Source organism: Epinephelus moara, chromosome 5 (assembly GCF_006386435.1).
Source record: "Epinephelus moara isolate mb chromosome 5, YSFRI_EMoa_1.0, whole genome shotgun sequence".
NCBI classification, from domain to species: domain Eukaryota; kingdom Metazoa; phylum Chordata; class Actinopteri; order Perciformes; family Serranidae; genus Epinephelus; species Epinephelus moara.
The window spans coordinates 903,235-927,476 of NC_065510.1; the positions used below are offsets into that span (position 1 = coordinate 903,235).

General features: G+C 42.6%; 1 protein-coding gene across 1 annotated transcript; it reads right to left on the minus strand.

The window, feature by feature from the left end:
- Nucleotides 1–9,712: 9,712 nt before the first annotated feature.
- dla (deltaA) lies at nt 9,713–16,370 on the minus strand. The gene is made up of 11 exons (XM_050045106.1): nt 15,784–16,370; nt 15,343–15,645; nt 14,996–15,056; nt 14,639–14,896; nt 13,631–13,691; nt 13,395–13,525; nt 12,449–12,618; nt 11,955–12,171; nt 11,010–11,790; nt 10,801–10,909; nt 9,713–10,703 (listed from the first exon to the last, which is right to left on the minus strand). The coding sequence occupies exons 1-11, from the start codon at nt 15,850–15,852 to the stop codon at nt 10,698–10,700; spliced, it is 2,166 nt and encodes a 721-aa protein (XP_049901063.1). The 5' UTR covers nt 15,853–16,370; the 3' UTR covers nt 9,713–10,697.
- Nucleotides 16,371–24,242: the final 7,872 nt, after the last annotated feature.

A 24,242-nucleotide genomic window follows, 5' to 3' on the forward strand; every position in this document is an offset into this window, starting at 1 on the left:
ACTGTTTATTCTGAGATCTCAGCAAAGTGGCTGTGTAAAATAACCGATTGATTTCCAAAACTATGACAAACAAGAGCCAGTCTGTAACGAAGAACTAGATTTGAAGAAGTGAAGAGATATTTAATGTATCTGTAAGTGAGAGCTTAAATGATGGCAGCTTGTTACGTGGGCCATCTTTTATTATCTTCCTTCTGGTGCTTTGTAAGTGTATTGGCTGATTTCTGGATTTAAACATTATGGCCTCATTATGTAACAAGTGAAGCCTTCCAAATATTAAAGAATAAGATTTTACAAACACCTTTGGAAGGTGATAAATTTAGTTAACATGGTCAGTGTGTTCAACTTTAAATGAATCATTTCAGTAGTGCTATAGAGCACTTAAATATAGACCCTCAAATTTTTGTTTTGGGTCTTTGTTTTGAGTAGTTTTTATATTATGGTGTGTTTTGTTGAATTGAAATTAGACTTGAGGCGAATACATACAAGGTCAATACTAGAAGGGCACTCTAAGAGCACTTACCTCCACCCTGCCTGGCAATGTCAATGAAAGTAGGGCTGTACCCAAATATTCGGATATTTGAATATTCGTTTTTGTGGGTAGGTATTCGTTATGAAAATTTGGTGTTCGATATTCATTTTTTTTATTTACTTTTGGGGGTTTTTTTGTTTTTGTTTTTTACATATTTTTACACATTTTTTGGTGCTAAATGTAGTCTTTTTGTTGTTGGTAAATGTAGGTTATCAATAAAAATCAAAACTTTTAAATCGCGTTGTTAAAAATGTGAAAATATAGTATGCCAACGGAGCTTGTGCGCACGGCACGCTTGAGCGCATCCGTCTGAGGCTGTGGATCAATGCCAAGTTTTACCACTTTATCACTATTCCCTCTAACTTGTAGCTGTTTTTTCGTTATCTTTTGAATTTAATATGAATTATGGAACCGTTTTTGTCAACGTTTGTTTCCCCCGTTTTGTACAATAAATTATTGTTTAAAGTTTCAACAAGTTTCTTTTGGAGTGCGTGACACAAGTGTGTTTTGAAAACGACCGCGGACTGTCACCTGCTCAACGCATCAGTACCTTCGGATGCCATGACAGTAATAGCCAATAATGTCAAAATATCATTTACAGACTGATTTAACAGACGATCACTGCTGCCTGACCCGCAGCAGTCCTGTGGGTTACGGGTCGACCTGCGCATCACTACTCAGCTCAGTCTATAAGGCTGTACACAACAGTAAGGCTATAGACACTATATTCTAACCAATTACTTGCAGAGGCTTCCTACAACTTGTTTCAACGGTTCCGATTTAATCAGAAGACAAATTAAACAGGATGACTAGCCAATCAAAAGAAAGCATAGAATAATGTACTGAAGGAGACTGTTGTGCCATCACATTTTTTTGTGGTTTGAGAGCAAAGATCCGGTCGCCGCTGTGCAAAACTCCGCAATACAGTTAGGTCCGTAAAAACCCCGGAGTCCCCCCCCCCGCCGTGAATGAATATTCGTTATAAATTCTGCCGAAGGTCTGAATGTTAAAAAATAGTATTCGGGACAGCCCTAAATGAAAGTGAAAAAAAAAATGTGTGTATCCGCCCCATGATTCAGATCCACCCCAAAATTTCATTGGTTCTTTCTTGCCCCACACTTACACCCATGTAGCTGGTGGAATATTAGGCATAAGACACACCTGTAGTCACATGTGTGTTCCCTGTCACATTTGTCATCTGTTGCTGAAAACACAGACTTTAAAATTTTGTGAAAGGGGACCTATTATGCTTGTCCTTACTTTCTGTCATATATGTAATGTTACGATATGTGCAGAGATCGTACTATAGGGCTGCTACGAAGTCCCTTCTTTATGCCTTCTTTGCATTTTTACACAGAACTAAACAGCGGCGGCATCATGCTGCTTCAGAGTGTGTGATTTTAGACAGCATGCTGGCATTGCAGAAGCAAAAGAGGCAAGACAGGCCTGACATTTAACACAACGGCGTCAGCCTCTAGTGTGACATATAACATACGCATCAGAAGTGTTTTATAAACAATAATACTGGTATTAACATGGCAATAACAATCATTTACCATCCCTGTTATATGGCGGCTGATCTAATCCTCTGCTCAGAGGGTAAGGAGCTCCTGGACCTCATCGTTTTCCCAATTTGAGGCATTTTCAGCTGCTGTTCTTATTTTTGAGTTAGCTGCTAACTGCTATCAGCTACTTTTTAAATCTCCCGCAGCGGTTTGCACATATAACACGTCGCAAAACGTCACACCAGTGCCACCCATGATCCTGTCCTGTTGGCTGTCCCTTTTATACATACCTCATTTTGGCGCTGTTACTACCTCTGATGCTGCCTTAAGGCGAGACAACTCTGTCCCTCCAATCTGCGATTGTACCTTTTATAAAGAACAGTGAGGCAGCATTATGACGTGAAATTCCCACCTCGACGAGGCAGTGTAAAAGGGGATGTTCATGTTAAACGTGGCCAAAAGTTCCAAATGATGAGGTAAATGTTTGAAGAAGTAATCCCTGTGAGTAAAAACCTCAGACCTCAAACCGTTCTGAATGCTTTCAACATTTTTTCCAACTTTTGGGACAAGCTGACATCAGCTTGTGACAGATTTCTTTATATGGTCATCTGCTCCAGTCACGCTACTGCAGGTATTTACAGTACATACACTGCTACATGTAGGTACAAGCTAACATCAGGCAAACATGTCATCTTGGTTTCTGACGTCGATTTCAGAGAGACAAAGGATGAATACAGGTGTTCTCACACAGACAGTATGACGGGTTTTTTAAAGGTAAACTATGCAGGATTGTTGGTTAGATTTTTTCCACACACTTGCCAGCGAAAATGACAATAAAAGCCAAACCCAGACTAACTCTGTTTGGCATTAAGCCTCGCTATATTCATGTTTTTTTTGGCGCTGTATCTCTTGGATGCCTGCTGCTTATGGTCTGGCACCTGATCACTGCGTTTTTATAAAGCCTGTCTCACCTAAGGTACTGTGGGGTACACACATAAATGTCCCAGACACAGACAATGAGAAGCAAATAGGAAAATCCAGGCAGAAGCAGATTCTGTGCAGACAAATACACCGCCACTCACTCAGTGCGTTTACATGACAGTAGAGAAAATCAATTTATTGCGTTAGTCCGACTAAAACCGGACTTTTAATATACATGTAAACATGTTAGTCTGACTGAAATCGTACTAAAACGAATTTCTCAAAGTCACACAAACACACCCAGATAATGCAATTGGGAGTTGAATAACTGCATGTATACAGTCAATCAGACCCAAACTGGCCGAGGCGTTCCGCACGTGCTCCGCAGTGTCTGCCCCAGGCTTTGACCTGGAAGTCGAATAGCGTTAAATGCATAACAGAAGAAGAAGACGGTAACAACATGGCGAAATCTGCATCCAGAGCTGTGATATTTTGGATGGATGAGGAGACACAGTTCATGCTGTGTCAGCTGAAAGAGTTAAATATTTGAAAATACATGGATGGGAGGAAGAGGGGAGATTGTTTGGTCTGTGACGTAATAGATCAACTGGAAAAAGGACCAATATTAACAAGCTGGAAGGGGGCATATCTCCACCTATCATAGCAGAGTCATCCCCTCCTGTGCTTGTATACTGGGACAAGGAGAGTAGTGCAATTAAATGGCCTAGTGGAGCTGTAACTGTGCATGCTAATGTACTGACTGAGCCAGAAGTGATGATTGAGAGGGATTTCTATGTGATTATTGTGTGAGTCTATGCATTGTTTTTTGGGAAAATCCTGCATAGTATATCTTAAACATTGAAGTGAGTAAACATGTTCTAGTAGAAACCCAAAATACAAATACGAACCTGAGAATGAGCATAATATGTCCCCTTTAAAGTAAACAAGGAAAATTTGCCCTTCAGTTTAAAAGCTCCTAAGCCTTGTTGTTTTCTAAGTTTTCCCATTTTTTTAATATCAAAGAAAAAAGCACTTCCTGAATTAACTGAATTGAAATTGAATGGAGCCCGGCGCTATTCACGAGCAAACCAGGGTGACAAAGAGGGTTGTTGATGAATGATTCGATAAAGAAGGAAAGTAGTCCGAGCAGAGTGAGACTGCAGCAGGGAGGGGAGGGAGGGAGGAGGAGGAGGAGGAGGAGGAGGAGGAGGAGGAGGAGGCGGAGGAGGAGGCGTGATGCACAGCAGTGTGAATGAAATTCACCATCATCCATCAGACAGCTTTGTAACATTTTCCACAGGCGCCACTGGTCGGCCCCAGGATCATATACCTCGAACCAGGATGAGCCCCCGGCGGCTCGGAGGGACACTATTTTCTCATTTGAAATGTTTGGGAAACATTTCAGCATGTTTTACACTCACACACACACACCTACAATTACCTCGGTGGTCCAAAGACAGGCATTATGCTTCACATCTATTAAGCTACATCAGACGAAGAAACAGTGAAAACTAAAGCTACCATAGATCCGTTTACGTTTTGGAAACTTACGAAAGTACTTCAATGTAAAATTCCTGTACATCGCTATGACGCTCAGTTTGTTATTTGTTGCTCATGTGATTCTTTGATGCAGAAATAAGGCAGAACATTTAAAAAAAGCAAAAACAAAAAAAACAAAAAAAAAAACTTTTAAAGTGAAAGAGCCATTCAGAGGAAGTTAAACGTTGAATAATAACTATGACAAATCAATGATTTTTATCAGGATTTTTATTGAGTGTTTGGTTGTGTTTGTCTTTTGGGGCTCTGGTTAATAATAAATGGGAAGTGTTTGTTGCTTAAAAAAAACAACTTTAAAAGCTTTTCTCGCAGCACTATAAAAAAAACTTTTTAACGTTTTAGTAAAACTAAATTAATCATGAAAATGTACAATCACCCCTACAAGTTTTGACAAAGTCAAACTCGTGATAATGTTAATTATCACATTAATATTTATTACAATTTGATCTCTATGCACAATTAAGTTTGCACATCATATGACTTAGACCTAGATGTTGTTGTCCCCTAAAGTATTTGGCCTAAGATTCTTTTTGTTTCCCTTTTTTTTTTTACACCTAAAAGGTGATCTTAAAATGTGTCCCTGCTTTATGCTCATTTTCCTTAATGTTTGTAAGTCGAAGCATTATATGATATTCAGTAGTTTACTTAAGCTTTGTAAGAGCCTTTTAATTGACATGATTTCATAAGTGAACCTCCCTAACAAGTGAGACATTTTTGAGCTTGTGAACTTTGCGAGGGATGAGATAATTTGACTAAAATATCAGCTAAATCAAGACTTTTTTTTTTTTTCCATTTAAGAGAGTGAGTCCAGCAAAGACGTAGATTCAGATCCTTTGTGTCTGGACTTCACTATAAATATTGACATTAAATGTCCCATTTAAATGTGGAAAAACTGCTTATTTACACGGAGCGGGCCTGCCAGCGTGTGTTCATTGGCCTCTGAACATTGCAAAATAATTTGCAGACTCAGTAGTTTGTTTCGCCAGTGTTGTGGATGAAAATAGGTTTTAAAAAAGAGTTTAAGAGAAGCTGGACTGAAACTCCTCCAACTCACTGTTGGTCATAAGCTATCTATTAAATTTAACGCCAAACCTTTGGTGCTTTTTTCTTTTGGAAATATTTACCTCATTTGCCAGTTGCCAACACCATGCTGTGGTCTGGGTTTGGTAAATAAGCAGTGTTGAGCTGTTTCAGAGGTTTGATCTATCCTCAGCAGTGGAAGTGGTTTTGGTGCATATTGTCTGAGGCGGACCCTTGTACAGTACTGTAATATGTGTGCTTTGAAGCCATGTCAGCGCATTGTAACGTACTGTGTTATGCCTTTTTTTTTTTTTCTTTTTTTTTTTGTTCTCTGTTTTTTTGTTTTATCGGGAGGGAAGTTGATAATTGTTTTTCTACATTAATATTTCTTTAACAGAGATTAAATATGTCAGAAGAAGAAACAGTCATTTTATAAAAAAGAAATCACTTGTCATCGTAAAACCACATCTTTTATGTATAAAAAGACTAAAGGCATGATTTTAACTTTTTCTGAGAACTTAGATGTCGTACTCAATAAATTAATTGAATTTTAAAAATGAGTGATTTCAAGGATTTCTTTCTCCAAATAAAAAGTCTTCTATGGCTCCAGGCCAGCTGCTCGTCATTGAGGTGATTTTTATTCATTCAGTCAAATATAAAGTGTGTGTGTGTGTGTGTGTGTGTGTGTGTGTGTGTGTGTGTGTGTGTGTGTGTGTGTGCGCTCCTGTCACTAGGTCTGAATATCCAGGTTGTCTGCAGGTCCTTAAAATGTCTTAAAGTCAATGTTATAAAAATTAGGCCTTAAAAATCATTAAATAGCCCTAAATTAGAATCTATGAGGTCTTAATTGCCTCAAACATTTTACTTTATTTCGTTTATCCAACATTTATTTTTGTCAAAATGAGTCGAGCTCCTCTGTGTGGAAGTCCACATTTCTGATGTTACAAATCTTTAAACCTACTACTGAACATAATACTGTCTTTTTACTATACTTGCACTCACCTGTTGGCAAATTGTACACTGACCTAACTCACTGTAATAACCATATTCCCACTTAAAACCTTCCCTTTGCACGGGATCACATACATACAACTCACTGTTATACTGACCTGTATGTATCAATAAGAAAAAGAAGATTTGTTCAAACATCTGTTTTAAAGTTGGTTGAAAATTATCTTGAAATAGTCCTAAAAAGCGTTATATTTAAGTGTCCGATACCTGTAGCCATCCTGATATCAAACTTCAGGTCAATACTTTACCTTAAATGATCAGCTATCACATCCTGCAAGCTTGCACCTAAAGTTTAATCAGGTTCTTCGTCTTTTTTATTCATTATTTGATCAGGTTTTGTCAGATTTAAGTCAAAATGTTATTTATTTTGTGCTAATAAAGGAGTATTTAAGTAAAAGTTTCTATACCACATTGTAAAGACACATCATTACAAGTAGAGGTCTGTATTGAAAATTAGCTTTTGATGCATGAACAGTAAAATGTACTGACAAGTAGTCATTATGCAGAAGAATGGCCCTGTCTGTGAAATTATTATCACTCATGCATTGTGTGTAAGCAGATGCCACAATTAATTATTAACTATATATGCAGTTAGGTGGATTAATCGGTGACACTGTTTTAAAAACTGCTCCTGTTTTGTAAGTAAAACATTAAACTAACTAGTGACTGTAGATGTCAGATAATTGCCTTGAAGTAAAAAGTACAAAATTTGCCTCAGAAAAAAGGTAAAGTAGAAGTAGCATAAAAAGTACCCAAGTAAAGTACAAGTACCTAAAAACTGTACTTAAAATACCAGACTTGGTTCACAGGTGGTGATAAATGTACAGAAGCATATTAGAAGTTTCTTAAAACCCTCTGATGTCACAGTTTTTGTTAAAAGCTTATTCTCATATTTTTATGAATTACTCATTAAGACCCGCAGATATTTTACAATATTTTGGTGGGTTATTATCTCTTTTTTTTTTAATAAGGTTTGAACACAAAAATCTTTTGTGTATTTTTAAAGAGATAGTTCAGATTTTTTGCAGTGGGGCTGTATGAGGCTACTATCCATAGACTGTATATTACGAACTCTACATGTCAGTTGACACACACCCAGTTTGGAGAAGCAGGCTGGAGTCCGACATGGAAGCTAGGCAATGTGCTGCCATGGAGGGGTCAGCACCAACATGTATTTTAGGCACCTAAAAAACAGTTAAAGTGTATGCTATATTGAGAGTATTGTCACTGCTTTACATTTCTGTCAGACAGTGATTTCCAACAGGAAAATGAAGCTGTTATATTACTCTCTTCAAAGCTAGACTCCTGAGAAAAACAAAGATTTAACACTGCTGAACACAGGAGCTGCTGGTCTACTGCAGCCTTAATGAGTTCGTTTGTTTGCATGATGGTGTGACTTTGGCGTTTAAAAGAATTAGTTTAGATTCACCAAGGTCACACAATAACTCAAACTAATTAACTGATGAAAGCAGCCGTAGACCAGCAGGTCCTGTATTCAACAAGCTAAAATTACAGTTTTTCTCAATGGAGTCTGGTGGGTTTGATGAGAGCATAAAAGGGGAACTGAAACTTTTTTTTGGTGGGACTTTTTTCAGTGGCTAAGATACATTTTGTTGTTGCCCCCTACCAACAGTACATTGCTTTGCTTCTGTGTCAGACTCCAGCCTGCTTCTCCAAACTGGGGATGTGCTGACTGACTGTACTGTATGTGATATACTGATTATAGATAAGATTTGTTTTTTAAAAATCCAAGGTGTCCCCTTAAGCAAAAATGTTTAAAATGCTGTTTTGTTTTTTTTGGTCTTATTTGATCGTAAACTAAATATCTTGGGAATGGTGGTCGGAAAAAAGCAAATTAACTATTTAATTAGGATGGAAACTTTTCACTATTTTCTTGCTGACTAACTGAGAAAATAATTGTTACTTGCAGCCTTTGTCAGTACCTTGTTGTGGCCGCTGTATGAAACAGATCTGAACGATGCAGCTCTGGCTGTTGTTTTTTAATGAAACATTAACATCTTCACTTCACTCCCATTATGTGAATTTTCCACCACAGTGTTTCGACCCTTAAAAAGTGCGAAATTCTCATTGTGTTTTCTTTCAAATGTGAAAAATAAGTTTCCTTTTATTCCTCAGATTGCTGCGTGAATGCTCTGAGTGCTCCTGCAGCCATACTGTAGTTTCTTTGTTTGTATTCATCACTCGACACAAAAGTCCTCTTAGGTGTTCTCTTATCTCTGCCATTCCTCAAAATCCCAACAAATTTATCATGAAGACAGTGTAAAAGCTGTCTTTTCTTGAAGTCCGTAGATAATCTTTTTTTTTTTTTTTGTTACCCTGCAGCTCGGGCCTTTGAAGGTCTGGCTGGTCGTGGCTGAACTCTGGCCAGAAGGCATCTGTTACTCAACAACATCTGTTCCTGTTACTCTCTTTCTCCCAGCATGCCGAGGGACACGCAGGCTCTCCCAAGGGTGGCCTTTTGTGTGCCCCATTGTCAATTCCATCATTGTCTGCTGAAGTCTGTTCCCATAATGCCGCGGGGTTATAAACCCCTTCAGAGGCCAACTCTACCGGGCTGATGATTTACAGTTATTTGTGTCTAAATACAATCAGCGTCTTTGTGGGGCAATTAAGAAAGAAAACTGAGGGGAATTTAAAGAGGTGATTGTGAAAAAATCCAAATGTAGGCTGGTGAATTTAAAGTTTCACTCTTAAATGATGGCTGTGTTTAGATGTGACAAAACTTTACTGCAGTGAGAAAGAAAAAGCTTCAGATAAAAGGGGGGGGAAGCAGCTAAAGTTATTTTTTGCTGGAAACAGGAAGGGTGGAAAACCAAAACCCAAAGTGTTGGATGTCCAGTAGGCGTTACTCTACATTGATCTGAATTTTAGAGCCATGAATTACCTGACTTGTTCTTTAGGAGGAGAAATAGGAGTGGTAAATCTAGCGTAGGGACATTGTTTTTTATGAATAGGCCCCCTCTCCCGTCTCCAGGGAGACACTTTCAACTTCTGGCAGTAGCCAACAGTGTCGGCATAGAAAAGCCCACTATGGGGTCGCCAGGGGAAGACAACAGATGTTACTGATTAACTTTGCTCACAGACCCCTAAAGAAGTGTTTTTCAGAGTGCTTGCAGATGGACAAAACAAAAGTGGGACGCAATTAAAATTTCACGTTTAGCAATATTTATTTGGAAAAATAGTCTTGGCTAATTCCTTCATTCAAAAACGGTAAAGGAGACAGTAACATAACAATTTGTACAGTACAATCCCTCTTAAATAACATTTTCTTAAAAAAAGTCCCATTGACCTGAAGTGCCTTTGCAAATATCATCATTAAAAAAAGCCAACTTAAATAATCATAACAAACATCACAAATATACAATACAAAATAAAAATAACACAAAATCATTAAATTAACTTAAATTAAATCATAATTTTAAATCATAACTTTTTTCTTGTTTTTTTTCTTTCTTTATTTTACAAAAGGACAATCTGTATCAAAAAGCAACAGTTTTTTTTTCAATTAAGACAAAGTTTTCATGTCCCAAAAAGAAGCAAAAGAAATGAACAATACTATGTCATAAATGGTTTGGAGGGCTTGGGGAAGAAAACGCACTTCAGTTAACACAGTGATCAAGTATACATACAGTCTTCACAGGTGTAGTGATGGGTGCACAGCCCATGTGAACAGCCTCATGAAGAACAGGCCAGTATGGCCAAACATCCACCGTTTGATGCAGTTCCTGCGCTCAGCAACGGCGTGTGGGTTAGAGAAAAGGCCTGGGTGCAAATGTTGCAAAAACAAAAATCGTAGCATCGCACGTTGTCGCCACGAGACAGTGTCCGTTTATATTTCTTTTTTCTTTTTACCCCCACTCCCCAATAAAAGGCAGAACAGAAAGCTAAGTGGCAGTTTACTTTCAACCGTAAACTTTTTATTTTTACCCCGCCAGTTCTTATCCCACAGGCCGCCGCTGCCTGCGCTTATTTTCCAGTAGAGAACCAGCTCACTCTGAATATCAGTTAAACGTCTCAGTATCAGCAGCAGTCTCAAGGCGGGACACCTCCCCCTAGGGTTAGAGCAGCATCTGAAGGAGTATAAAAACTCTCCCATAGAGCAAATGAGCAACGGGCAGCCCATTGGTGGCTCGTTACACCTGTAGAGACACCAAGAGACGAACAACATTAGTGTTTGTTGGCCAGATGATCACAGAAGTCTTTTTACACTGAAAAGTAACAACATACAAAACTCACCTCAGTTGCAATTATACATTCGTCCTTTTCCTCTGACATCACAAACACAGATTTGTACTTGGTGTCCGCACATGCAGACATTTCTGGGGCTTTCTTTTCTGATGCATCGCTTTGGGGTAGAAAGAAAAATGTTGTTAGTTTTTTCATCCTGACAGCCTCGATGCTATATTTTGTTTAAGAGATTCAACCTATCAGTGTCAGATATTTACCATTTTAAACGTTTGCTGCGTTTCTCCTCAAACTCAAATGAGTCCAGGGATTGGCACTTTTCTTCGCAGGCCGCCTCCAGCATGGCCTCTTTAGCCGCCTGCTCGTAGTTGACCTCGTGTACGAGGTTGTAGTCTGCGGGCGGATGGCGGCTCTTGTAGCTGCTCCTCCCTGGTGAAGATCCTTCATCAGGATCACTGCTGCAGAAGTCCATCTTCTTGTTGATATTTTTGACGCCTGGTGTCGGCATCACGCTGACCGCCAGGTCTCTGTCACTGCGGTGACAGTTGTTAGTCAGATTATTTATTGTCTCTCCCTCACCAACGGTCTCTACTTGACCGCCACGCTGGACTTTTGATCGGAAAAATCCAACAAGTACAGCGCATCCTGCCAGCAGCAGCAGCACTAGGGCCACGCCGGACCCCACTGCCATCCAGGGCACCTCTGACCCGCGGATGGCAGCATGCTCTGGGAGCAAGAACTGGCAGTTTCTGCCACCGTAGCCAGGAACACATGCGCAGACGTAGCGGCTGTTTCTCTCGTGGCAGGTGGCGCCGTTGTGGCAAGGGTTGTGTTCACAACGGCTGATGGGTGAGCTGCAGTTGCGGCCGGTGTATCCCGGTGGGCAGGTGCAGGTGTAACCATCAGGACCTTCCTGGCACGTCCCGCCGTTTTGGCACGGGTACATCGAACACTCGTCCCCAGTGTGGTCACAGTTCATGCCAGTGAATCCATCTGGACACTGACACAGGTACGAGTTGACGAGATCCACACAGTGTGCGCCTGAGAGCAGAGATAAGGAGTGGTGTGAATGTTTGATCCGAGCATTGGACGGACAAACCCTAGGTGGTGTTTGGCATTCAAGACACACTGAGCTCAATCTACACATCTCCAGGAGAAAAGACAGATACTACAGGCTTACAGCTGACTGGACCCATCACTCTTACCGTTGGAGCAGGGGCTGGAGGTGCAGTGGTCAATCTTCTTCTCGCAATTGAACCCTGCGTATCCCGTGGGGCACTGGCAGAAGTAGCCTCCGTCAGGGTTGTCAGCACAGCGGCCACCGTTGGAGCACGGCCCATCAGCACACGTCATGGCACTCAGCTCGCAGTTGTTGCCATAGAAACCGTGAGGGCAAGTGCAGGTATATGTGTTTTCCAAATCCTGCGGGGAAAAAATAGAACAGGCTTGACATCCAGATCTGTCTTGCAACTGCAGCTGCTACAAACTGAACCCTTCTGAATCTCAATATGCTGCATCTGTTTGATTGTTTTACAGCGTTTACATCCTCTCTGGTTTAAAGTCAAGGGTGTGTAAAAGCAGACGGAAGAGAAGAGATAGAGGCATGTGATAAAGATGCCAGGTGGCATTCAGCCACACACTTCACAGGATGTCCCCATTCTCATTCCAAGTTAATTCAAGAAGACCAAACAGCACTCACAGTGCAGCTTCCTCCGTTGCGACAGGGGTTTCCAGCGCATTCGTTGACCTGGATCTCACAGCTGGCCCCAGTGAAGCCAGGCTTGCAGGAACAGGTGTAGCTGCCCTGACCAGTGTTGCTACAAGTGGCTCCATTCATGCAGGGCTTGTGGTGAGTGCAGTAGTTGAGATCTGGAAAGACACAGCAGCACATGTGGATTAGCCACAGCACAACACATGGCAGGACAACAGCAGCAGCGACAGAATGTCTTTTTGTCCTCCAGCACACTCGACTCTTTCTCTTTTTCCAGTGGTTTTTTGTTTCCTGCGCCCGGCCTCCTGTTCTCGCTGTTCATCCCGGAACAACTGCTGCTGTGTTGTTGTTTCTTTACCGCAGTGTTGATGTCTGTTTTGTTGCTATCGTGACGTCTTATTTTGCTTCTCTCCCAACTCAGACTTTTAAACTTCACCAAACAGCTTTCAGTGATTAAGGAACAGAGAGATGGAATACGGCAAAGATTGTGTGCTGAATTTGCAAAGCTTGACCTCAAGATCACTTTTTCCACTTTCTATTCCCTATCTCTCTCTCTTCCCAGTAAGCATGGGGGTTTACAGTTGAGGTAAACCCAGAAACACTGATTTGGCAATTTGCCGACATTGAAGCATCCAGGAGAAATTGTGGTTACAAGTGACTTTTTTGGATGTGTAACTTCAGTTTAAACAGCATTTTGATGAATATTCTTCCAAATGTAGTCAGGGCCTGCTTCTCATTGAAGTAATGCTTCAGAACAAAGAGTTTTATGTCACCTAAATGTCTAGAAATCCATTTTAAAACCCAACTTTTCAGTTTTTGTACCCCAACACATAGACGTCTACCAACCAGCAAACCACCCTATCAGTGCTCTCTGGTTCCTTTCCTCCCTGTCTTCCCTCATCACTCATTAACTCTCACCACACTCTCTCCTCACCTTGGTTGCAGAAGAGTCCCCCCCAGCCCTCCTGACAGTTGCACTGCCAGGGCTGCTGGCAGGTCCCGTGGAGGCAGCCTGGATAACGAATGCACTCATCGCAGTAGCGGCCTTTGAATCCCACTCTGCACCTGTTGTTGTCCAATTAGGAGGGAACACCGGTCAGTCCACTCACATTACCTCATGTGTCCCACTAATTAATTAATGCCCCAGTGAACCGGTGGAGAAAAACTTACTTGCACTCTCCGGGTTTCTCGCAGAAGCCGTGCTCTTCATCACAGCCTGGCAGGCAGATTGCTGTACAGGGAGAGAAAGAAACTTCTTAGACACACTGAGGCAAAAACAACTCAGATACAGGTTCATTGTTTGCTCCTGAAGATAGAAAACTTTATCACCTAAATCTCAACAAAGTCATTAAAATGGAGGAAAGGATGGGGCTCCTAAACCCATCAGCCATTACCTTAAACTCTCCTTATCACCGTGGAAGAATTTTCTGCTTAACATAGTGCTGAGACAAAGGAGGGAGTGTGTGAATGTGTGTGTGCCACAGAGAGTGTACACACACTCACACACAAACCCCCTCAACCCACCCCACCACCCTCTTTTTTTTTCTTCTTCGCTGCGGGTCAAAACTCTTTTATTCATTCTGTGCGCACACACACACACACACACTCCCCTTAATGTCTCGGATTGGGGCAGATAAGAGTGGACAGCTGGCGAGTGTGTTGCCAGTGCGCGACAGCTGCTCCATTGTCTCCTCTCTGCCGGCAGCTGCCCACTTCAAACAATACCTCCCCCGCCTCGGCCAATCAGCGCCCGGCCCACTCCGAGAGTAACGAATCGGAAGGTAGCATGTAAATTTATGGCACGCGTGAGATTATTCCCAAAAACTTTCCTTAGAATAAATCAAGTGGTCGTGTGTGTGTGTGCGTGTGAGGGAGGAGGAGGGGGTGCGTGTGGTGTTTACGCACAAGTTGCCTTCTAACGGCACTCGGAGGATCTGATTACAGACCCAATGTAGAAATTAACTATTTATACATTTTCTATACTTACAACAAATAAAACCTCATTTTATAATCTCTTGATATTAAGTTTAAAGCAACTTTGTGATGTTTTATCTCCAATTTTATTTCCTAAATTATTGTGTCCAAAAATATATTTTAAGAGTATTTCAAAGTTTCCAGCACCTCACACACACGAGTCTGCAGATGCTCCTATTACCAAAAGAAAGTTTTGTTACTCACGTTCAGTGCAGTACTGTCCCTTCCACCCGGCGTCGCACACAATCTCCCCGCGCTCTCCACAGGTGAAGTGGCCGAAGGCGTCGTCTCTCGGCCGGCAGAACACCGAGCAGCCGTCCCCGTAGTAGTGCTCATCGCACACGAAGCGGTACGAGTACTTCAGCTCCGTCCAGCCGACGGTGTGCAGGTCCTGGGACCACTCCTCTCCCACCGTCAGATGCCTCTGGGTGGTCATGGTGCTGATAACGCGGTCTGGATTCTCTGCAGTGCACATGTGGAGGCAGACGGTGAAGGGTTAATGGTTGAGAAAGTGCGTGAATGTGATCAAAATTAAGAAAGGGAAGGGTGTTTATTTCCTACCTGTGGAGAGGTCGTCTTTGGAGTCGGTGTGTAATGCCTCAATGATCAGCGAGAAGGTCCCCTGGGAAGACAAATGGCTTCATGAGACAGGTGGCCAGCGGAGATGTGGCGATAACATCAAGCAAAGGCCCGAGGCGATTGTGCCATACACTCACTGTGCTGAATGCAAACTGCTAACCTGATATGGTGAAACTAAATACCTGTAAACTTTGTGCGCTCTCGGCCCTGACGTTGTGGTCAGAAATCGTGCCGCAGCGCGTTTTTACGCACGGATTTACCCAAAAATGGCGCGATTTCGCTGCCTTCGCTTCTACTGTACTGAAACGGACATGAATGGCTGTACTTACCGGCCACGTGAAACCGAAGTTAATCCTGATGGGGTTTGTGAATGAACTCTCCGGGATGACATCGGGGACCTGGAACGAGTTGGAACCGAGCACGGGCGTCACAGCGCCGCCGTAGGTGCACGGAGGCTCCGGGGAGGCGTTGGGCTGGTAGTGCTTGAGACAGATCCTGAAGAAGGTTTTACATTCGCACTGCTGCTGGAAAGACGAAGTCAGACCTCCCTTACAGCAGTTTTTGTTGCCCTGTACTCCCTTCTTGTTTAGGAACTCCTGCAACTTCAGCTCAAAAACTCCCGAACAAAACCCCTGCGGAGGAAAGCAGCTTATTATCATTAGCTGTACACACACAGTACTGCTTGTATGAGTGTGTGTTGTGGTGGGAGGGGGGGTGGTGGTGGTGGTGATGGTTCATTGTTAGGAAAAAATAGAGATTCTGTATCTTACCTGGCACAGCAACATGGACATGACGGCAAGAGTCAGCAGGATGACGCGCCCCATATTAAATAAATACATAATAAATAATAAATAAATAAAAAAAAAAGTCTCGGGGCTCGGCTTGTCCTCAGGGTGCCTCCTCCTGTTCAATCCCTCTGAGGAAGATGCATTGAGCACGTTTCTGTCGCCTCACGGGGTTTTCTCATCAACTGCTGCCGCTGTCAGCCACGCCGCTCTCATTCATGTCCCGAGGAACAAAAAAGGATAAATCCCAAACCTTAAAAATGAAAAATAAAATCACAAAACAAGATGTGTGAACTTGTGCGAGTGCGCGTAGTGGAATTTTAAAAACAGAGAAGTCCTCCAGTTCCGTTATAAAGCGTTAATCCAGTGCGTAAAGAGAGAAAAAAAAGATGGGTTCCTTGTTTGTTTTTTTGTTTTGTTGAGAAAGTGACAAATTTTAGGAAGTAGCTTTTTGTGTGAAGGTCTTGGTCTAACCCAAGGACAGATTTGTCACTGGTCCAACATGCTTCCTTCTTCCTCCCAATGTCTTTCCTCACTCTGAACTGTGCGTCTGTCTCTAGCCAAGGCCGCCTGCAGCCTGTTATATACGGCCTGACACATGCTATGGTAATAACATGCAAATGGGCCCCCTCCTCCTCCTCCCCGACTTCACCTCCCAATCTGGCCCGGCTCTCCACAATGGGATCCCATGCAAGTACCCCAACAGCCTCCTTATTACCCCTGCAGCAGTGCAGCACATGCAGCGTTAATATCTGAGCTCAAAATGGAGACATGTGAAAGTATTTCGACCAAATAAGAAGTGAAACATTAAAAAATGAAGTGAGTCCTAAAGGCGGAGGAAAAGACTGTCAGATAACCTGTTGAAGAACATGGATAAAATAATCAGACTATACCTTTTTAATGTTAACAAAATCGTGCATAAATTGCTAATTAATTCAGAGGCATCCTCAGAGAAACTGACCCCATTTTTTTTTTTTTACAAGATTAGGAGGAGATAAACTGACCTTTTGTTTACTTTTGTGGTTGTTTGTAGATCGCAGTTTCTTCTAAATCAAAAATAATGTTCCAGTCAAATCAGGAACATCTGTAGATTCAAGAAGTAGTGCTAAACCAAAATGTAAAGAGTTTGGAACAACCTACACACGCCAGGTTTCCTTCTGACAGGATGTTATTGACATGTGGTTGCACTGGTCCCTCCAGCTGTTGCCTCACTGGACAAACCTCTTTGTTTTTAGGCGTCTTGAGACGTTTTGGGTAAAGTGCCAAAAACAAACCCCCCAAAAAACTGCTTGAAGTTGATTCAAAAGTTCTCAAAAAGGAGGAAAAAATGTTTCTTGGTCAAACCCTGACTCAGTTAATTGTTTACACCCCTCCTCCTCCTCCTTCCTCTCTTCCTCCCTCTTTCCTTCCCTGCATACACACCCTCTAAATTTTGGTATTTCTGGTTGTGGGAAGAATTTGATGCTTTGAATCGACTCAAAAGACTAAAGAAAACATTCCTTGGCAGAGCTGTGTGGTGAGGTAAACGACTTGAGGGGCTGGACTCCTGCTTTTCCATTTTGCTCTCCCCTTCTTCTCATTCTCCGGGCTAAGATTAAAAAGAAGAAAAAAACGCATGTGTGTACGTGCGTGCAAAGCGGACGCGCGCGCACCGGAGTCGCTCGCGTGGCCAACATGAGGGGGAACTTTTGTTATTGTGTGTGTGGTGAAGGAATAAGTTTGCTCTTTCTCCCTCTCTCCCCCCTCAGCTGTATGGTAATTCGGCCAGCACCTGCTCTCCCCTCAATAACAGCGTGCGCGCGCCTCCCTTGGCTGAGCGCGCGCCCACACGTCCCATACACAATACACTCTCCCCTTCCCTCCACACACACACACACTTTTCACTTCACATCAAACAAACATAACCGGACAAATATCACATATATTTGCCTTTTCTTCTTCTCCTCTTTAAATCTGGTGTAGCACGTGGGAAACAACACTATTTAAGTCTTATTTGTCTCTGTGTGAAGGTGGTGTGCGCACATGCATGCGCACGCGCGTGTGAATAAGGAGCAGGAGGTGGGGGTTGTTTCTTAATTAGATCGTTCATTAGAAGTGTGATTTTTCTGCTGTATAATGGGGCCTATAAGCAAGCTGCACGCGCGGGGCAACCAAACCGTGCACGTACATTGCGTCACTGTGTTCAGATATGCACGTCACGACTGCTGCTTTTCTCTCCGGTGTCCGTTACCTGCTGCTGTGATCCGTCTTCCACACCGCGGCTGTCAGGGGGAGGCGGTCCACCCCTCTCCCCCCTTAACACCCCCCCCCAAAAAGTGACATGCTTTCCCTTTCTCTTCCAAATAACCTTCACTTCTGATGTCACAAAACATGGCTGATGCCTCCGTAGTTACTTATTACCTCTAATCAATGGCAGCAACAACCAAACAAAGTCCTCCTCCATTAATAAACCTGTCCATCTCTCCTTTCACACCGGGCTATTTTTCAAACCAAACGCCGGCTGAACCGTGACCATCACAATTAACCTCAGATAGAGACAAAAAAATCAATTAGGTCAATTTTCTCTCAGAGGGAGAAGAGACTTCTTTAGTCTTTAAGGGAGGCAGTTAAAACTGTTTTACAACTTCCACAAAGTATCTAAATCTCAGCTTGGTGCTTCTCTGAACCTTTAAAATAAACTGCACTTTTAATAATCAGAAAGTAAAATCCCAAGGAGCTGCATAGCCTCCAATAGAGTTGGTGTTAATCCACTTTAACTATGAGGCTAAAATTGGGTTTAAAACTTTGCAAACTGGAGTAAAAACAAGGGAAACTAAAACTAAATTGAGATTAAGAAGTGTTTTCCTGGAATTAACTGAACCTCAGTCCTTTGCCAGTCTGATGTGACTCATAAACAGCTTTTGATGCACTATCAGTACAGATTGCAGTTGTTGTGCACTTGACCACAGAAAAACAAAGAGTTTGACTAAAAAGACATCTGAATCTGAACAAGAAACTAAACAAAGCCAGAGCTGAGAGATCTCAACCAGGAGCTGAACCTGTAAAACTACAATATAAACTGCCCGCTCTGGACACATTTGTCCCTACAGTATATTTTCTGTCCCCATTTTCTCCTGGCCAAGATGCTGCTGGCTGAGCTCTGACTGTTTAACTAAAGTGCTACTGTAGGGGGCTGCTGTAGTTTAACTCCTGCCCACCAGTAGCTGCGCCAAACAAAAAAGGGTGACTCGGGGTCTGACTATTCATCCATTCTCTGCGCTTTAATTTCCATTGATTGTGAATGCAGGAGGGAGGGAGGAAGGGGGTCTTCAGTGAAGGACCACGACACGCCTTCAGACGCGGACAGACCCTTACAAGCCATCTGCCACTAACCACCCCCCCTCCACATCCAGAAAACGACGTTTATTTCCCTGCTTCCCTCCCTCCCTCCTTCCCTCCTCCGGCCTGAAGCGCACGTCTCTATGCGCCTCTGTCCACCGGGCTCCGTCTACACTCAACTGGAAGCATGTTAAAGGACCTGTAACGGTATGGGCCCTCCGGGGCCATATGGCGAGGGGGAAGCCAGGAGGTTTTTTTTCCTTTTTGGTCCCCGAAGAGGAGACACCACATGGTCACTCGTGGGAACGTAAACACGGCGCGCATCACACGATATCGATCATATGAAGCGGCGATTGGGGAAGGGGAGGAGGGAGGGTGTTAATGTGATGATCAATTGATTTTTTTAACACTGATACCTCATCTGTGTAGGAAATATTGACACATCTCCACCCGGAGTGAAAGCTTCCAGTGAGTCGAGCCTGTGGTGCCAGGGTTGGTGGTTCCATTCCCTGAATGATGCAGGAGGGCCAAGACACCAGACCAAAACTGCCAGGGTTGAGAGGAGGAGGAGGAGGAGGAGGAGAAGGAGGAGGTGGAGGAAGGGGGGTGTCTTATAGAGGCCACTCGTGCTAAAATGTAGGCTACTAAAAGCCTCAAGGAAATGGCAGGTTTTGAATCAGCACTTTCTCAGGAGATGCTTTTACGCACGCCTCCCCCGAGTCTTCAGTGATGCTTACGCACAACAAACAGTCTTAAACGTGATGAAAAATTGCTGTAATATTCACATGGAAAATTTAAACTACTCCATGCTACTGTATAATGAGTTTATGGATGCTTTGCTGTACCTAATTCAATTTGAATTTAATTTCTTATATGATATTTTTGCCGCGATGTGTCGTATTATTCTCAAAGTTCTTTATCGAGACACATTATTTAGTCTTCTCCTGTCTGGTTCGCCTGTTTACCTGCTATAACGCAGAGATCAACAGGCTCCTTTGTGTCCAGATCAGATTACTGTGGCCAGCTGCTGGAAGAGGGGGCCACAGGCCAGATCCGCGGCTCCCCAGGGCTCTCCAGGGCTCCGCGAGGCTCCCCACGGCTTCCCACGGCTCATCCAGGCTCCCGGTCCGGGCTGCTGTCTCATTTGCATACGTAGCTGTTACTGGAGACGTGCTGAGCTTAAGTTTATGGGAAGAGTGCCGCAGTAATTACGTGGGGGGCCCAGAGACGCGCCTGCCTGCAAGTGTGTGTTTGTGTGTGCGTTATAAGTGTGTGTGAGAAAGGAGGGGGGTGGTGTGGACCTAAGGGGGAGGTAAAGAGGGAGCTGTACGTGGCCAGTCGCGTGCCAATGTTTATGAAAACACATCTGCCGCGCACCCCGGGGTGACGCACCGCAACATATGCAGGTCCCTATGAATAAAATCGATATTTCAACAACTGATACTGCGCGCGACACGTTTACCCAAAACAAATACTCAAGTTGGTGGTGATGAGAGATCAACCTGTTATAATGAGGACGAGCTAAAGGGTTAAACAAACATCAACACACCACTTCATAAATGTGGTGCTTTATAGGCTTATTATACTTTTAATGAGGTACAAATGCAGGCTGGGTATTCAGGTTCCTCTAAGAATATTGCTGGGATATTATAGGGATACTCTATGGGAGATTTAAAAAAGCAAATAAAGTCATGGTGAGCTCCACGAGTGTCACAGCAGTTGTTAAAATGTCTTCTTAATCTATTTAACATTTAGAAAAGTGCCTTAAAAGAGGACACTATCCATAAAGTTTCTGTAAAATAATATTACACAAATATCATATTGTGTCTTTACACCAATTACAGTCTTACAGTAAAATAGTGTCCAGGTGAACTTGTTTTGGTGGAATATTTGCTTTTGGTGAGGTGAGCACTGTCAGTAAAATGGCCAGGCAAAAGAAAATGCCCCAAAACATTAACTTTTAGTGATAAAGCAGACAAATTTGATAATCAGTGCCCTGGAGGTGAAGCCTGACTATACTTCAGCTCTGAAGGAGCTCCGGACCCGTTCAAACCACAGACGATTTGCTGCACAGAAGCTCATGTGAAGTGGAATGGCTTGGTGCGTTGGTGAAATCAATGCTTGCTGCTGCCAGAGTTAGAGGATGGGGCAAATCAGCACCAACTGGCTGTGTCAGAAACCCAATCAGCATCAGGCATGAGAGTTGTAGATCTTTACAACAATTTACTAATACAACAAAACAGACATGCCTTATTGCACGACCCAAAACTTTGTCAAAAGATGCCACTTTCAGCATTTAAGTTGTTGGCTCACAGGTTGTTGTTTCCCATAGCAAAGGGGATTTGGAAATGGTAACATACGGTAGAGGAAGGATGGGAGAATGATATCTGAAATCAGTCAGCCAATGGCAGGCTTATAGCCACAGTTCACATCCGCTGAGTCAGACTATATATAAGAGCTGACTTTGTCATCCAGAGGTGGAGGAGATGTTGGATAGCCTGACGTCTAAGCAACACCATAGACTGTACAATATAATGGACGTAGCCATTGTGATGTCACAGATTAGTTTGTGGACTGCCTCGAGTCCAGCATTTTGGCCATCACCATCTTGTTTTTTTGGAGTCAGAAATGACCATATTTTGACGAGAGGATGGAGCTGTGGAGGAGTGAGGGGTGGATCTGACTTACAGACTGTCACTCCCAGTGGCCTTAAATATGCATAACTCTGGGCCTTACTAAAATGCAGTGGGTGAGTTATATAAGTATTCCCCTCCGTACAGTTGTCATGAATGTTGAAATAAGCTATAGAAACCAAAAGCATTTTCCATACCAGGCTGTACACGTGTTTATTTCTGCTGTAAAGTTGGGCATTTTAACATGGGGGTCTATGGGGATTCACTCTGCTGTGGAGCCAGCCTGAAGGAACTGCCATTTTTGACACCTCCACATTGGCTTCATTTTTCAGCATCAGAGGTATCTGCTTGGGTGAGACACCCATCAAGCTGCAGACCACTATTTAAGAGTGACAAACAACAAAACCGGTTGTGTTTTAGCAACCCGTCGCTGTTGAGCCATGAGAAGTGGCCGTTTTAACCCCAGCGTTGCTGAAATGTAACGTGAAAGTTTGTACAGACATTCATGGTCCCTGGAGGTGGAATCCTATTGTCTTAACTTTGGTAAACCTCTAACTTTTCATCTAGCAAACCACAAGGATCATATTTGTGATTTTGAATGAAATGTCTCAGCAACTATCGGATGGATTGCCATGAAATGTGCTTCAGACATTCATAACTTTGATCGTTTAACTTTTCATAAAGTGCTGTCGTCATGCTTAAATTTTGATTTGTCCAATTTTTCAATTCATGGCTTAATACTTGCAAAACTAAGCACACAGGAGATGTTAGCATTCAGGTCTTTCTGACAGAGATCTATTCATTTCAACCCCGACCATTATCTTTTTCCTAAACCTAGGAGGTCCTTAAGGCAAACCTCCTCTAACAGCCTCCACTGTACTTTTTGTTTAGTGCTAATATCATATGTTAGCATGCCAAACTAAGATGGTGAACATGGTCAATGTTGCCCACTAAAATCTGCATGTGAACATATTGATGTTTAAATGCTCAAACCCTCACAGAGTCTATAGCGTGGCTGCTCTCATTTCATTTGTAACCTCTCACATCTGGTGTGATTTACAAGAAACTGGCACCAGTGGCTGCAGGGTGTACAATGATTAAATGACCAAGATAACAACCATTAGATTATTAGCTGTGGAAAAAGTGCAGGTGAAGATAAGCGCACTAAACTTGTTTGTCGAGTCATTTTATTGTACTATAATACAATAAAATTAAACCCAATAGCATCGTATAACAATAAAGTCACATATGTTCTCTTCCTACCGAGGGAACTGCCATGGCCAGTACTTAATATGCGATGTACAGCCACCTGTATCATGAACACTACTTGGCCAAAAAGTATGTGGACACGTAAATATTACACCTTTTTGTGAGATGTTACATCAATCTGCTGCCTTAACGTTTTCCACTCTTCTGGAACCTGGCTGCAGGGATTTGCTCCCAACCAGCCACACGAGCATCAGTGAGGTCCAACACTGATGTTGAGCTCACAGTCAGCACTCCAGTGTGGGTATTTCAGTGCTGACTGTGAGCTCAACATCAGTGTTGGATCTCACTGATGCTCGTGTGGCTGGTTGGGAGCAAAGCCCTGCAGCCAGGTTCCAGATTTATTTGAAATATTTGTTTTGTTTGACTGAAAGATGTTTAAATTTTCTATGAAATAATAAAACTTACAAAATCAGGAGTAACTCATATTTGATGAGCTGGACACAGAAAATGACCTTTGTGCTTCGTAATTGACTTGAACAATTTATTTATTGTCAAAACTCACGTTAATCGATGAATCTAATAACCACTTTGTGTTCATCCCAAAGGTGGTGGATGGGGCTGAGGTCAATGCACAGCCCATCAGAAGAAAATGTTGGCATTCTACATTTTTTTTTAACAGTTTTTAAAGTCTTCTCTGTGTTTCCAGCAGCTTTATAGCCACCGAATGTTTGTGCTTTTTAGTGAAAGGTGGGTGTTTTTTAGCAACCGTTTGCTGTGTTTTCACCAGGGATGGTGCCACAAAAGTGTCTGGATTTTATGGAGACATCGCTGCTTTTCAAGCCAGGACAGTATCACAAAAAGCAGTTGTTCTTTACCACGACATTGTTGTGTTCCCAGCTGGTGCTCAAAAAAAAGTGGTTGTTTTTTACAGAGATATCACCGCATTTCCAGCTAGGATAGTATCACAAAAAATGGTTGTTTTTTTCTCAAGACATTGCTGTGTACTGTGGTTTGCATGGTGCCAGCATTTATCCTGGTGATTGAACTGCTGTGCAGGCAAGTCAAGCTGTTTCACACCAAGCTGGGAAAACCATTTCGTTATGGAGCTGGCTTGGTGTCATGTTGAAAGAGGGAAGGGCCAAACACACACTGCTGACACAAAGTTGGAAGCACACCGATGTCCAAAATCATTGTATGCTGTAGAATTAAATTTTTTTTTACTGGAGCTAAAGGGCCGAGTCCAAACAACCAAACAACCCCAGGCCAAAATGCTTTTACCCATGT

Excerpts from the sequence above, each read along its gene's own strand:
- dla (XM_050045106.1), bottom strand. The coding sequence starts at position 15,852 with ATGTATTTATTTAATATGGGGCGCGTCATCCTGCTGACTCTTGCCGTC. Across the intron at positions 15,646-15,783 it reads TGTCCATGTTGCTGTGCCAG|GGGTTTTGTTCGGGAGTTTT; the intron begins GTAAGATACAGA and ends TTTCCTCCGCAG. Across the intron at positions 12,172-12,448 it reads GCAACGGAGGAAGCTGCACT|GATTTGGAAAACACATATAC; the intron begins GTGAGTGCTGTT and ends TTTTCCCCGCAG.